Source organism: Convolutriloba macropyga, unplaced genomic scaffold, assembly GCF_964194025.1.
Source record: "Convolutriloba macropyga unplaced genomic scaffold, txConMacr16.3 SCAFFOLD_793, whole genome shotgun sequence".
Lineage (NCBI taxonomy): Eukaryota > Metazoa > Xenacoelomorpha > Acoela > Convolutidae > Convolutriloba > Convolutriloba macropyga.
In genome coordinates, this window is record NW_027451659.1 from 22,619 (window position 1) to 37,500 (window position 14,882).

General features: G+C 32.4%; 1 protein-coding gene across 1 annotated transcript in view; it reads right to left on the reverse strand.

Moving 5' to 3' along the window:
* Positions 1–2,563: 2,563 nt before the first annotated feature.
* LOC142356881 (uncharacterized) overlaps positions 2,564–14,882 on the reverse strand; it is a 50,940-nt gene continuing 38,621 nt past the window's right edge. Inside the window, exons 5-6 of the mRNA XM_075408647.1 lie at positions 12,493–12,674; positions 2,564–2,931 (exon numbers count right to left, since the gene is read on the reverse strand). Of these exons, the coding sequence (XP_075264762.1) occupies positions 2,668–2,931; positions 12,493–12,674 (446 nt within the window). The 3' untranslated portion in view covers positions 2,564–2,667. The remainder of the gene's footprint in view (positions 2,932–12,492; positions 12,675–14,882) is intronic.

Below are 14,882 nucleotides of genomic sequence, written 5' to 3' on the forward strand. Positions count from 1 at the left end.
CATACGGAAATTTGCTATTATTTCAAATAAATAATTTTAAAAATAGGTCTTTTTCATCGGATCAAGGAGTTGTTCAAAGTGACCCAAATTGATATCTCAGACTACCAGTACTATTTAGGTTGTAATGCAAAAAGAATGGTCCGCCTAACCTTCCTAGAAAAAAAGTTAGTTTTTCATACGGAAATTTGCTATTATTTCAAATAAATAATTTTAAAAATAGGTCTTTTTCATCGGGTCAAGGAGTTGTTCAAAGTGAACCAAATTGATATCCCAGACTACCAGTAATATTTAGGTTGTTATGCAAAAAGAATGGTTCGCCTAACTTTCCTAGAAAAAAAATTAGTTTTTCATACGGAAATTTGCTATTATTTCAAATAAATAATTTTAAAAATAGGTCTTTTTCATCGGGTCAAGGAGTTGTTCAAAGTGAACCAAATTGATATCCCAGACTACCAGTAATATTTAGGTTGTAATGCAAAAAGAATGGTCCGCCTAACCTTCCTAGAAAAAAGTTAGTTTTTCATACGGAAATTTGCTATTATTTCGTTTAAATTGCAATTATTGAATTTTAAAAATAGGTCTATTTCGTCGGGTCAAGGAGTTGTCCAAATCCAACCAAATTGATATCCCAGACTACCAGTACTATTTAGGTTGTTATGAAAAAAGAATGGTTCGCCTAACTTTCCTAGAAAAAAAAATTAGTTTTTCATACGGAAATTTGCTATTATTTCAAATAAATAATTTTAAAAATAGGTCTTTTTCATCGGGTCAAGGAGTTGTTCAAAGTGAACCAAATTGATATCCCAGACTACCAGTACTATTTAGGTTGTAATGCAAAAAGAATGGTCCGCCTAACTTTCCTAGAAAAAAAGTTAGTTTTTCATACGGAAATTTGCTATTATTTCAAATAAATAATTTTAAAAATAGGTCAATTTCGTCGGGTCGAGGAGTTGTCCAAATCAAACCAAACTCGGTATGGAGAATCCCATAGGTATCTAGAGTGTAAAACAAAAAGAATTTCTGCTATAGCTTGCCTAGGAAAAAAGTTAGTTTTTCATACGGAAATTTTGACTTATTCGCTTATTCTATTTTCAAAAATATAGAAATTTCATCGGGTCAAGGAGTTGTCCAAATCGAACCAAATTGATATCCCAGACTACCAGTACTATTTAGGTTGTAATGCAAAAAGAATGGTCCGCCTAACCTTCCTAGAAAAAAAGTTAGTTTTTCATACGGAAATTTGCTATTATTTCGTTTAAATTGCAATTATTGAATTTTATATAATGGTTTATATAATTGTTTTATTTATTGTTTGCTTTTATTTTCTTTGGAGATAGAGTTTAGACCTGGTTTTTTGGCCAGTGCTTTGCTCAAAAATCTCCTATAGTTGAATGTTCATAACTCCGCCGTAGCCGGTCCCCAGCCCGGTTGAGATAAGGAGGAGGGAAACACACCCAAATCATAATGGAAAAATCTCATAAGTTGATTTTTTAAAATCAATTTGAGATATTTCCGACACTACTGTAGCTAAATTTATAGACTCATTTAGTGCATCTGATCAGACTACCGCGTGCTTTCGAGACGGTTTAAGGGCCGAGGATTTTGCCCAAAAATAACGGGGAAAAGAGTGTAAAGAGTGTAAAAATAATATTTTTACACCGTTAGTGCCCTTCTAACTGGCGGGTTTAATAACGGGGAAAAGAGTGTAAAGAGTGTAAAAATAATATTTTTACACCGTTAGTGCCCCCCTTATTAAGGGTGGAATTACATATTAAAGTGTAATTTACGGGTGTAAATTATAGAAAAAGAGTGTAAAAAAGAGTGTAACAATAAGTTTTAACGGTGTAACAAAGAGTGTAACAATAAGTTTTAACGGTGTAATAAAGAGTGTAAAAATAAGTTTTAACGGTGTAATAAAGAGTGTAAATTTAAGTTTCAACAGTGTAATCAAAAGAGTGTAAAAATAAGTTATTCCACTCTTTTTCCACCGTTAAATCTTAAAATTACACCGCTAAAATTACACTCTAACAGGGAATTCCACCCTTAATAAGGGGGGCACTAACGGTGTAAAAATATTATTTTTACACTCTTTACACTCTTTTCCCCGTTATTTTTGGGCAAAATCCTCGGCCCGGGTAGCTTGACAGTTCTCAAAACATCTAGTTTTTAGAGCTAAAATACAAAAACAAACGCGGCTCATTCTGGGTTTATCCAGCTACATTCTTTTCCTATCGATATCAATCAATTATAAAATTGTGTTTTATGCGAATGAACAACATTAGTTGTCGCTCTTCTTTGTCTATGGCAATTCGGCGCATTTAATTTGTTTGATATATAATCGATCCATGACTAAATTTGAGTACTTGTAAGGGTTTTGTCCCCAGGGATGTTAGTACGGAATTTATATCTTAAGCGAATTCAGGTTCAGTATTGAAACTAACTTTGCACATATTAATTCACGTCATGACCATATAAGCATTTCAAAACAGATATCTAAACAATTTTAGCAAGCAAAATTCTTGATCTTGAATTTAACTTTATGACCTAAATTGAAAATGAAGAGCAAGCTGATGAAGCAGTGAATTTTTAAAGGGGTCAATCAAAGGCAACTTGACAGGATAAAAATAAAGGATAACAGATATTAAGGCTCAATCCTTTCAAACGACATCAGTTAACTTTGAACCAAGACACGACAACAAGAACGCATCCAGGTGTAAGCTGCCAGAAAATAGACAATCCAGCAGCTGAATCGGTTGTAACCTCAGGATCTTCATCAGCAGGTGTGTTGTATGCCCTGTAGAGTTCGGAGAATACCTGAGACTGTGATCCAGGCACCTTGAGTAAAGTTGCAGCTGCGTATGCTTGCGCAACAGTTGCATCGTCGCCAGTGAAGTGGGAATCAGCTATGCAGTTTTCATCACCATTGCAGGCCTGCGAAGAAAATTAACGTTCAATATTTCAATACTTAAAAATTTTTGCCTGCTAAAATTGAATTCAAACAAAAAAAAACGTTTTTTAACTCATTTGAAATTGGTATACTCACAAAAAACAGCTCCATTTCAATTTTACAATCAATTAGCAAGATTCTTCAAAAATTAATATGTTAATGTATTGCAATTAGTCGAGCCAATTCCAATTTTTTTCTCAGATAGAAATGCGGAGCCATCAAAGCAGTCAGTAAACCAGTTGAGTCTATCAGATTGTCTAGACAACTCAATCGGGGCAAAAACAATGTGAACTTTTCTATATCTAGAGAGGGTTTTTATGCAGTGGATATAAAAATTTGAAAAAAAAAATCAAAGCTAATAGTTCTATAGCTCGAAAAGTTCTACAAAATTATTTAGAAGAACGAAAAGAGTTGTTGAAAACTGAGAAGACATTAAGATTAGTGAAACTCAAAAACAAAAAATATATAATGGTACTTTCTTATTTTAATTATAAACAAGGAGGCTCGTTAATGTGTGTGAGCACATGATGTTCCGACCCCGCCCATCCACGTTTTGATTAATTAGTCTACCAAATGAGGAAGAGGAAGAAATGGTTCAAAAACTCTCATACCTTTCAGCAAACAATTAAGTGAAAAAATAAAGCTGGAATAAAGAGCCGATGAGAATTGCCAGCAATGAGAGTACTGGACGAAACACACCCAGAAGCAAATACTAGCAAACATTATTTCCGACCAAAACTCGATGAAAATATTTTAAAAACAGAAAATAACAAAATGAAGAAGGAATTCGGTAAAACCCGATCTAAACAAATCAACCTGATCTTCATTAAACATTCATTGGATAAGATATAAAACCTCTTAAAATTGCAAACTGTTGACAGGCCGACAATAGAGAGCGAAAAAGAAAAAGTTCAAAAATACCATTCTCATTTTTGAAAACACCCAATTTCAAATTGATTGAAACCACTTCGTATCAACTCAGCTCACTAGGTAGGCTAATTTATGCGTGAAGCAATTGAGAATTGTCGCTATCCGTAATTTGTTGGATTACTGCAAAACTAACAGCACCAATTGGGCCAACCCATTAGTGTCATAATCTGGAAAGGAAATAGAAATCTCAGAATGAACGAATATCCAAATGTCATTTTTTTTAAATAAAATTGCGTAGTACCAAAGCCAAGAAACCATTGGTTTAAAATAAAACAACAATAAAAGTAGGATCCTGGTTTACTGGAAAGAGGATGTGACCTCTCGTTACAGAGACCAAGCTACAAAAATGACAGAAATAATATAAAAGTGACAAAGCCCAAAAATCAACTGATTTTTTTAAAGAAATATTTTCAAAAATTCCAAAAAAAAATAGGTTTCGAATTGTAATAAAAAAACAGATCCATTTGAAACTGCTCAGGAATCCAGTTGTGCTTATTATTAAAGCAGGCAAATCAAAAGGACGACAAAAACAGCAAATACAGATAAATTACAAAAATTTTACAAACAATTATCGCAGCCACAGTGTAGAAGCCATTATATCTTGAAAAAATTAAAAAACCATTAAAAACTTTAAACAGACGAAAGCGATCAAATGGTTGGCTTTATTCCTTTTTGATTTTATTTGGGCCTTCTAGGTAAAGCGTCTTTGTGGAAAAAACAACAAAAAGAACCACAAAAACTCACCAGTACCGAAAACACATAATTCTCTTGAAAACACAATTCTAAGCACTATAGACATCTGTCAAAACATAACCCACTGCAGAAATAATGTTTAGAGCAACAGAAAAATGTTTACTTGTGTCAATAATAAGACTTAGTTACTTGTTGACGACAAAGATAACAAAAAATGGGATTAACGAAAACTATTTCTTTAAAGAAAAAAACTGAAAGTCCTCAAAACCGTTAACTATAAATAGCAATCGAAAAATGGATCTAGTTAAGGAATCGTGAAAGCGTGCAAAGCTTTTTATTGTTATAAAAATACCAAACGACAACAAAGACGATGGACATTTAGAGGCAAAAAACAAAAAAAAATACTCCTAATAAATTTTGTGAGCACGGATGCGCAGCCTTTAAAACTAAAGGCTATTCACTGAAGTCTTTGCACAAGTTCTTTTTGCTCATTTTTTCAAAGCCAGTTGTAACTATTTTTAGTGCGATAAATTGAAAAGAGAACAGATACAGCGAAATATGCAAATTTTGGAAAAGAATTAAAATTTTTTGAAAAAATTAATTAAAAGCCATTAAAACTTTTATCTCTAATCCAAACTCAGTTAATAGAATAATTTAAGCGTCCGTAGACGCAATTAGGGCTTGTGATTGACAGGGATATGCCGTATGATAATGAAAAGAATCAAAATTACAGGCACAGTCTCAAATCCAATAAGTTTTGAGATAACGGCATCGCAGTCGTTAAAATTATCACCTATTCAGGGAAGTTATTTAAAATGTTTATTTTGCGCATTTTTCCAATGCCAATTGGACCTAAAATTAATAAGATTATTTGAAAAGGGAATAAAAATTGACCTCAAATACAGGAAAACATGCAAAATTTCACAAAACTTTCAAGAAATTTCGTAGTAAGAAAGCAAAAAGAAACATTTCTTGAAAATAAAACCAATCCTATGAGTATTTTTTCCACCCCTCGGAATTAATTTTACCTTGTTTAAGTTGAGACTAAGCTACATGTGGCCAGAAAGAAGAATAAAATTGACAAATTTCAAAACTTCGCTAACATTCTCTTGAAACAAATATATTCAAAGTCATCAGAGGCATTAGATAATAACTGAACGCCTTGTATAGGCTCACCTGCAGGTCCATAAGAAACCATTGGAATCTTTAATAAATGAGACGTAGTCATGGGTTTGCAAAAAATATTACAAGTGAACCCAAAACAAAAGGAATTCAATTAAAATTTACGAAAATCCTTTTTCAAAGCCATAAAAACTATGAGCTTTTCTCTGAAGACAAACTACAAACTATATTTTCATATGGCTTTAATTTGTTGTTAAAAGTATTGATAGTCATTGATTGGGCCGTTATTTGAAATAATTCATGTCAGTAATCAACATAAAAAAAACAAAACTGCAAAAAAATTTTGAAAAAGACCGCGCCCTAATATATTCCAATTAATTATTGATTGTAAGAATCCGTAATGAGTTGACCCCTAGCCCTAATTTTTCTCAATAAAAACAATTATTTAGTCCATATATTTTCAAAATAGATTAATTATTAAATGAAATATTTCAATAAACCAGAAACAAATAATCCACACTTTGTTTAATTGTTAGGTTTATTTTTCAAAAACCGGCCAATATTTAATTCCGGAAAACTCCTATAGGAATCAAAGGTACAACTGTTTTTTAGGAGTTTTGAAAGATGGTGCCAGCAGATGTTAATTCTCTACTTTCTGCAAATTTAAACGAAAGGGGAGACAAAAGCTTATTAGGAGCCTTTTTTGAGTTAAAAAAAATCTCAAATTCGAAAAATTTATCAAAAATAAAACCATAAAGGTCAATTAAAACAAATTGGCGAGCCATTTCTATCCCTAACTGTAAAACCATCCACATTGTTTTTAAAATTTCAACGAGTTTCAACGAAAAATTGGTCAAAATTTACGGAAAATGTGAAAAAAGTACAACGGAATTCACTATCTTTTCTCAAAAGTTTAAACCCCGATAAATCCCTGTAAAATATGAAAATTAAAAAAACCTTTTTAATTCCATAATCTACATTGTACGAGATTTCGACTTTCGAACAACACCAGTCTCAACTCTCTACGATGAAAATGTCGATCGGCCAAAATTTTCTGAACAAAAAAACCCATTTGAGTATATAGTTCCTTCCCCCACATACGGGTCGGTACAAAAAAGGATTGAAATTGAGCAGTTCAAAAGCGTCACTCTACGCAAACGATTAAAACAACAACTGCAAATGAAACAACCGAAGAGGAACATAAAATATCTTTAGTTGAAAGGGCAACTTGGCTGGAGAATAAAATTATTTGAAACTCAGGAAAACAAAAACTGTTTGTTCTGACCCCAAGGACGGGTGAACTATCAACTCAAACGGTTTTGTTTTGCTCGGTGAGTTTTCGCCGATTGATATATTCATCGTAGAGGGTTTGAAAATAGAAATAAATAGAATTTTTTGAACTTCTTATTTTCCACGATGTTTTTGAGCTTGATAGTTTTGTGAACATTTGGCTGATTACAATTGCTGTTGTTCACAATTTCCGTTTTTTGGCTGAAATTTTCGACAGTTTTGGTTAAAGATATAATTAAGTTGGTGACAGAAAATTTTTCGTTTATAGCTGCAAAGCTGTAAAGTGAGAGCAGTTGTTTTCCGGTGCTCGTGGGTTGTTAACAGTTCAAATTATTTGAACTGTTTATGGTGTGCGATTTTTTTAGAACTGTTTACAATTGTTTTGAATTTGTCATATCAGTGAGAAGTCAAATTAGAGTGATGATTTTAATTGTGCTGGAGAAATAAGTCGAGCGTGAAAACGAGCAGGTCTCAGTTAAAATTTGTTTCTAAGTACCATCAAAGAAGAGCCAGAAAAATTTACTTGAACAATTTTTGGGCTTCTGAAAGCAAATTTTTGTTAAATTGAGGCAATTTGACTTTTGTTTTCAGCCATTCTTTTGTTAATTGCTTCTAAAATGATACATATGTGTTCTAAGCCCACCTATCTGCAACTGCTTGAATTTATTAAAGTTCAGTGAATGCTCTTTGATACTTCGACACTATTTGTTGTCATAAAATAGTAGTGTTTTTTATTTTTGTTGCTGCTCATTGTTTTTTCTGTAGTCTGATTATTTTGCATGGATAACGACAAGTCTCATTGGTTGCTAATGAGGCGACATACTTCTGATTAATGATCTGTGTTGTTTGCTATTTGTTTTCGTGACTTTGACTCTTCAATTTTTTTTTGAATTTTGGAAGTTTGCGAGTTTCTGTTGTACTTTTTTTGTCTTATCTTTTGGTCGGACTAAAAACAGTTCCCATACGCTGGTAATCGATAAGTTTAAGCGATTTAATTGTTTCAATTCAAAGCTAATATTTTCTAAGACTTTGAATCTAATTATTTTGAAGAAATATTCTCGAATTTTTGAGTTTATGGGGTTCTTATTGTTCAAATTTTTGTCTAGTTGCCTAGTTTTGTCAATTACAAGCCTCGTATCCAGGTAAGGATGCCTATATTATCCGATTTTTTTGTTTCATTTCATAGCTAGTGCTTTCTATGCTTTATATAACTTTTGTTTCCGGAAATCATTTAATGAACTGCTGATTTTTGCTAATTTTTTTAATTTATCTGTTTCATCCCTTAATCTCAAAAATGACCAATTTCATCGTTTGCTAAAGATGAATAGGTGATTTTAATTAGTTGCTGGAATTCTTAGCGGTCGTTGTCATGACTTTAATGATATTTTCAAGAATTGAGATAATTTTTTTTGGCCATGCATGTTTTTTTGTTTTCATACTTTCTGAGTTCTTGTTCCTCAGATCCAAGATCAACAATTTTTTTCAGTCTTCTTTTACTAAAAACATTGTCTCTACTTATCATTAACCATGCTTTGGGTGACACACCGATTCTTTTTGAGGTGTTTAAATTGATTTGTGAATCTTGTCTTAATTTGTAGTTTTTTTTACTCTTTTGCAGCCATCAGAACTGCAAAACAGTTTTATTATGACCACAAACTTCTCATGATAATCGTGGTTCGGAGTATTGATCTGTATCGACGAGGTTTCTTTAGTTTGACAACGCTGTTTTTCAAAGTTTGTTGTAATGTTTAAACGTTGTCATGATGCGTTTTAATGGACAACGATGTTTTTGTCCGTAGTTTTTATTGAAACAGTAAATCCCGTATTAAACACATTCTCTTTATCTTAAATTTTGCTCATTGGGACATGAGCTTTGTAGACTGTGGGCTTTTAGAGTGGTCTCAAGATGATCTTGCTGTACAAATGATAATTTTCAGGCTATAGATCACTTCAATTCTGCAGAATTTAGTTAAGGAGGTCTCTTGTTTTGTTTATTTGTTCAATCAATCTTTTGTCGTTTTATATTTTTTTAACACAGAACGCGGAAAAAGTCGAATGTTCTCAATTTCTTCTACCTCCGACTGAGAGCATTTTGCACGCTTGCCATAATTCTCGCTCTATCCAAAGATATCGGTCAATTGAATAATTCAATTGTGATCATTCGTGACTTATCTTTTTCAATAAAATGACTCTTGCGCCTTAAAACTTAAGTGTATTTTAGATTAGTTAAAGGACATAAGTTTAAAAAAAAAGCCCCTAATAAAAAGATTTTCCGATGAATTTTGTACAGTCTAAGTCTCTTTTATCAAAGGACAAGCAGTGCTGTTGAAGTTTTTCATTCAAAAAATGGATAACAATTAGGCTAAATTTTTCCAAATTCAGCTTGCTTTCATCAAAAAAGAACTGCTTAATTTTCTTTAAAATTAAAACCTTCTACAGCATAATTTTCTTTAGATTTTGCTTGACAGGCACGGCTAAAAACTGATAACAAAATCTTCACGAGCTCCAAAGAAGTTTAGTTTTAGTGCCAATTCCTATGAGGAGTTTCTTGAATTAAGTTCTTTCTAATGAAACTGTTTTGATTAATCGACTTTCTTGTCAAAATACATTTTTTACTATCAGTTGCAATTATTTCCGTTGGTTAAGATTTGGCAGCATTATTAAAACTTGATTGAGTCTAATCGCGTGTCCTTATACAGAAAAAACATTCGAAATGTTAAAGGTGCTGTTTTTTCGCATTTTTTGTGTATTTTATCTGAATTATCGGAATGTTATTATAACGGGATGAAATAAAAATTTTATTGAATTAATGAAAGATCCTACTCAAATGAAAAAAAAATAACGTTTATTATATTTCAGATTTTTATTTAAAAGCGCACTGTTTTTGGGTCTTCAACACTGTTTTTGAGTGTTTGTTTTCCAAGTTTAGTTTTTCTTTATTAGTATTTCTTTTGTCGTTATATTATTTGTTCTCACCAGTGACAGAATTTATTGCCGTTGAGTGAAGCTACAATTTAGCCTAAAAATATCTTTAGTTGAAAGCTTATTGATTTTGCATTTTCAAGAAATTTGCTCTTAAACAAAAACAGTTTACTTATGAGACTTTGGCGATTTGTTTTTCATTTTTTGTTTTCTTATACAGTGCCTTCTTATATATTTCCTTTTTAGGTAATATTTCAGCTTAGTCTCAGTTGAAGGATTTTAATGTTCTTGTTAGTGATTTGCAGTTTAGTAGAGATTGGGTTCTTATATTTTAATAAATGGTTTTTTGGATTTAAATTTTCATAATTCGTTTGGTTTTTGGACATTTGCCCATTTTGAGGTCCTCTTTTGACATAAATACATAAATTGTTGGTGAAATACATAAAAGTTGCATTGGAGAAAAGGACGATTCAGCAAATGTAACCTTCTTAGTGAAGAAATTATGGTTCTATCTGCTGCGTTATCATTTTCCAGCAAAACTTACTTGATATGTTTTGATTTTTGCATATAATTGTTGATCTTTTAGTGTTATATGATATAAACTGGACAGTCCTAAATCTCAATTGCTTCCTATTGAGTATCAATGAATCTCTGTAAAGATTGCAGTCACTTCTTGACTTATAAAATAAATTTGCTCTAAAAATATCAGTGCTTCTTTGAACTTTGCAACCTATTAATCTTATTTCTGTCCCTGTGTAGCTTAGTCTCGTCACTTTTCTGGTATAAAATTTTTTACGTTTAAATAAAAGTAACAGTATTATGTTTAAATTAAATGTGTTCTGGCTTTGGTTCTGCTGGCTTTTACATCAGTTTTTTTATTTTGGAAGAGTTGCACATGTTTGAGCTTAATTTGTAGTGTCTTCTCACAATAGCACAATGATAAAAGTCCAACATGTCTTCCACAAAGATTCACTTAACCATATTTAATAATTGATCAGTTAATGGTTTACTATTTTTTGTCGAATTGGACACTGATTTCTAGCAAGTTTTTTTAGTTTTGTTATTAGTTTTCGCTTTTTTATTTGTCGTAAGACATAATCTGGATAACGAAAGGTCTCAAGTATTTCCTATGGACTTATAACTGAACCTATTTAATGTTTCAAGCCGATAGCTAAATGTTTTAATGTTTTTGAATTTAATTTTTTTTTAAAAAAAAAACATAAAAAATGTTTTCTAACTTTGACCTCTCTATTTTTTTGCCTAATTGTTATTTCTAAAATCACGTTTTTTTTAAGACAATTGATTTTTTTTCGATTGCAAAACAGCTTTTGAAAAACGTGATATCTTTCAAGTTTTTAGGAACAATTTACTCATAGTAGGCTCACTATTTACAAATATACAAAAAAATGGTTCTGGTGTGAGATAGGTGTCCAGTTCTGTGATGTAATTTACAAGTTACATTGCGAGCTCGCCCAACAATATATCCCAGCAAAAATCCATATTCCAATATTAACCAGTTTCTTAATATAAAAAACGCCAAATAGAGCAGGTATTCAAAATTAGACAGTAAAGTCAACCACGTTTATCAATAACATTAAATTTGTTTTTAATTCGACTTAATTGAATTAACAATTTAATCCAACATTAGATCTAAAAAAAAGTAACAAGATTCTAAGATTCAATACATGAGGAAATTTTCATGAAGAGAAGTGGCAGTAGCAAGCAATTTTTTTAAAACTTATTAGAAAGAGTTGACAAATACTTTTTATGAAAAAGAAAACAATGAGTGTAATCAATATGTAGGAACCGCAAAGTAAACCCATAACTAATATTACAATGGAAATTAGAAAGCGAATTCACATTTTTAGAAAGTTAGAAATCTTTACGTAGACATGGCTGAGCATTTAACTTAAAAGCATCTACACAAGTTCGCTCATGAACAGCTATGCAAATATTTTCAACAGAACGGCGATTCGACGGTTTTAAACTACCTATAGAGTTTTAACTTTATTTCTACATAAACATTTTTTTCTTCTAAGGGCATTTGCACACTGTTTTTATGATGATCTATTAGTGTCCTCACTGTTGCAGTTCCTCAATTTTTCTAATAATTACAGCCCTAATCGTGACCAAATGTTTGTCTTGCAAGATCTACCTGAAAAATACCTATGTTGCAATATTTGCAAGAAAAACGGTCTAATCGTTTAAAAAATAGCAAAAACAGAGGCAGAAAGTTATTGAAAAGGTGAAAAAAACTCTCGAGACATTTTTCTTTTAATTAAGTTGCCCATTTCTTTTTGATAAAAAGAAACATTGAAAAATTTCAAAATATTTGAGCTCTAAACGGTATATTGCTTGCAAAAAGAAAAAACCTCGGCCGCTGCAAGAAAACAACTAGGTAAAAAATCTATAATTAACTTTCTTTTGAAATAAATATTTTTCTTGGTTTTTCATAGGAGTAAATATAACAGTAAATCGAACTGAATAAAATTATTTTGGTGAGAAAAATGTGTCTAATTTCACGAAACCTTTGCTGTAGCGTGTATTTCGCCTTGAGCAGAACAATATTACGCAAATATTTCGTTTACCGTTGAGAACGATTCGTATGCAGTGAGAGGCACTTCATAGTTGACGCTGTCCGGGGCAGATGAAACGTCTGCTGCAATTGAATCGTGCACCAGGTTGTTGAACAGCCAATCAGATTGCGAGCTCAACTTGTACTCGCCATCCAGGTAGTCGTGCAGATCAGAGGCGTTCTGAGCCGTCCTATCTACAAAAAATAACTTAAAACAAATTACAGCCACATAAATATCCAATGCATGCCTCAAGATTTTTACAAGGACAAATTAAAACAAATTGGCCAGTACTTCAGATTGTAATGTTTTTGAAAAACGAATATAGTTCTTCGAATTTTTCCGAGAATCATTATAAAATAAAAATTTTAAACTTACTAGAATTAACTCAAGTTATTATTTGATAATCGATGGTGACAGGAAATGCCTCGAAGCGCACAAATTAGCTATGGGCAAAAGTTGAACCCAAATCAAAGTCTTTGAAGCTTCTTATTTATTTGAACTATTTTAGAAAACATTGTCTATGAATGAGGTAAAAAGAATCTCTAAAACATCACGCAAATGAGTTACATCACGTAAAAATCCATCTAACAATTCATGGCTAAAATAGGGGCATAATTTGAGCCAGTAACTGTCTCGTCTGTGAATCTATTTTTCATAGATCATATCTTGTGGTGACCGTGTCAGCGCCAGTCTCGGGGTCATCATAACAAACATGACCCTACTTGAAATTGGTATCTGGTTTAAACATAACAAATCCTCGCTGAAACAACAATTTGAAGAACAAAACTTTGTTTTCGTTTATCACCGTCCGATAAGTTTGGTTTTCAAGCAGATATGCAAATCTCGGCATTGAGTAAAAATAGTAAAGGCCTGGTAACACTAATTTACAACAACTCCAGATTTCAGTTCCACATAGAAACAATCTAAAAATTACTTGGATCTCAAACTCCAAACAACAGTTGCGCACGAAAGGTCGCAAAAACAACCAATTCACATTAAGCTCTTCGTTTAAAAACCTTCTCAATGCTTTCCTCGTCCTAGTTCAAACAGTTTTGACAAGACTGCATTTGATTTGGATTGCAGAGAGGCGTTGAGGGAAAGCCTGAAAATGTTCGGTGTGTCCAATCCCGGTTAAAGGCGTCAATGGATACTGTGTAAAAAACAGCTGAATGTGTCGCAAAAATAAATTCTGCTACTTTTAACGCATCTTTCGCAAAAGTTAAGCATATCTTTATGCACAAGTCTTAAATAAATTCAGCACTTCTGTATTTATTTAATTCAGTGCTTTTAACAGGTCCCGTTCCTAATTGCCTACTTGCCAAATGTTTATTGCAGTTTTTTTTTCATAAAACCCTCACATAAAATCAGAATTCAAAATTCAGAATATTCATTGCTTTTCTTATATATTTGTTGCAAGAATTCAAAAAAACGCATGTTTTTCAGCGTGTACCTTACATAATTTCAATACTTAAGAGAAAGTGCGAGTTTCAACGCCTTCAACATTCCTTGCGTACGTTCCGCTTAGTTTTTACATAAACTCGGCATATTCTTTAGCACATTCCTTACGCGAACCCGAAACTTTCAAACTCAGCAAAACCAGTGCACTTCATTTCTTACACATGTCTTTCACGCTTGCAAAAAGTTGAGCATTTTTTATTGTAAACGGCAAAAACCTCTAAGGTAAGTGCTGAGAATGCTAAAAATGTGCTAAGAAAATTCAACATACAAAATGCAACAAATGTCAAGAAAGTGTGCAGATTATATCAATAACATGAATAAATTATAAAAGAAATGTGCTGGGCAAATTATCTGAGAAAAATGTTTAATTTAGAAGTCATTTTAGGAAAATATTTAGGCTCTAGGCTCGGAAAATATGTCAGGATATAGTGGAAACCATGAAAGTAACGTGCAAACTCTGACTAAAAAGTGTGTGGAAAACGTAAGGTTATAAAAAGGCGTTGAAATTTCTCAAATTTATCAATGTGTTAAAATTATATTAGGAAAGCGTGGATAAAGTTCTGGAAAAATGTTCAAGAGTGTCTGCAATTTATGTATCGAAAGTAGGCCAATTAAGTAGCAAACTTACTCATTGTGTTGAAAACTTCTTAGGCAAGCATGGTAAATGTGCGGAACAAACTAGCTTTACAGCTAAAGTTATCAAAAGAACAGACCCAATTCTGGTATGAGCCAGATTTAGCAGTGCGACCAAAAATTTGTCCAGACTATGAGTTCGGTCGCACCGGACGCCCCTGGCCGCGACCCAGGTCCGTCTGGTCCATGCCTGTCTTAGGTCGAGGACTCAATCCCGGGTGGATAGGGAATTTAATCAATGAACAAAAGGAATTATTAAGAGAATGTGTTATAAGAAATACCCAAGTATTAGAGCTCGAGGCCAGTTGGAG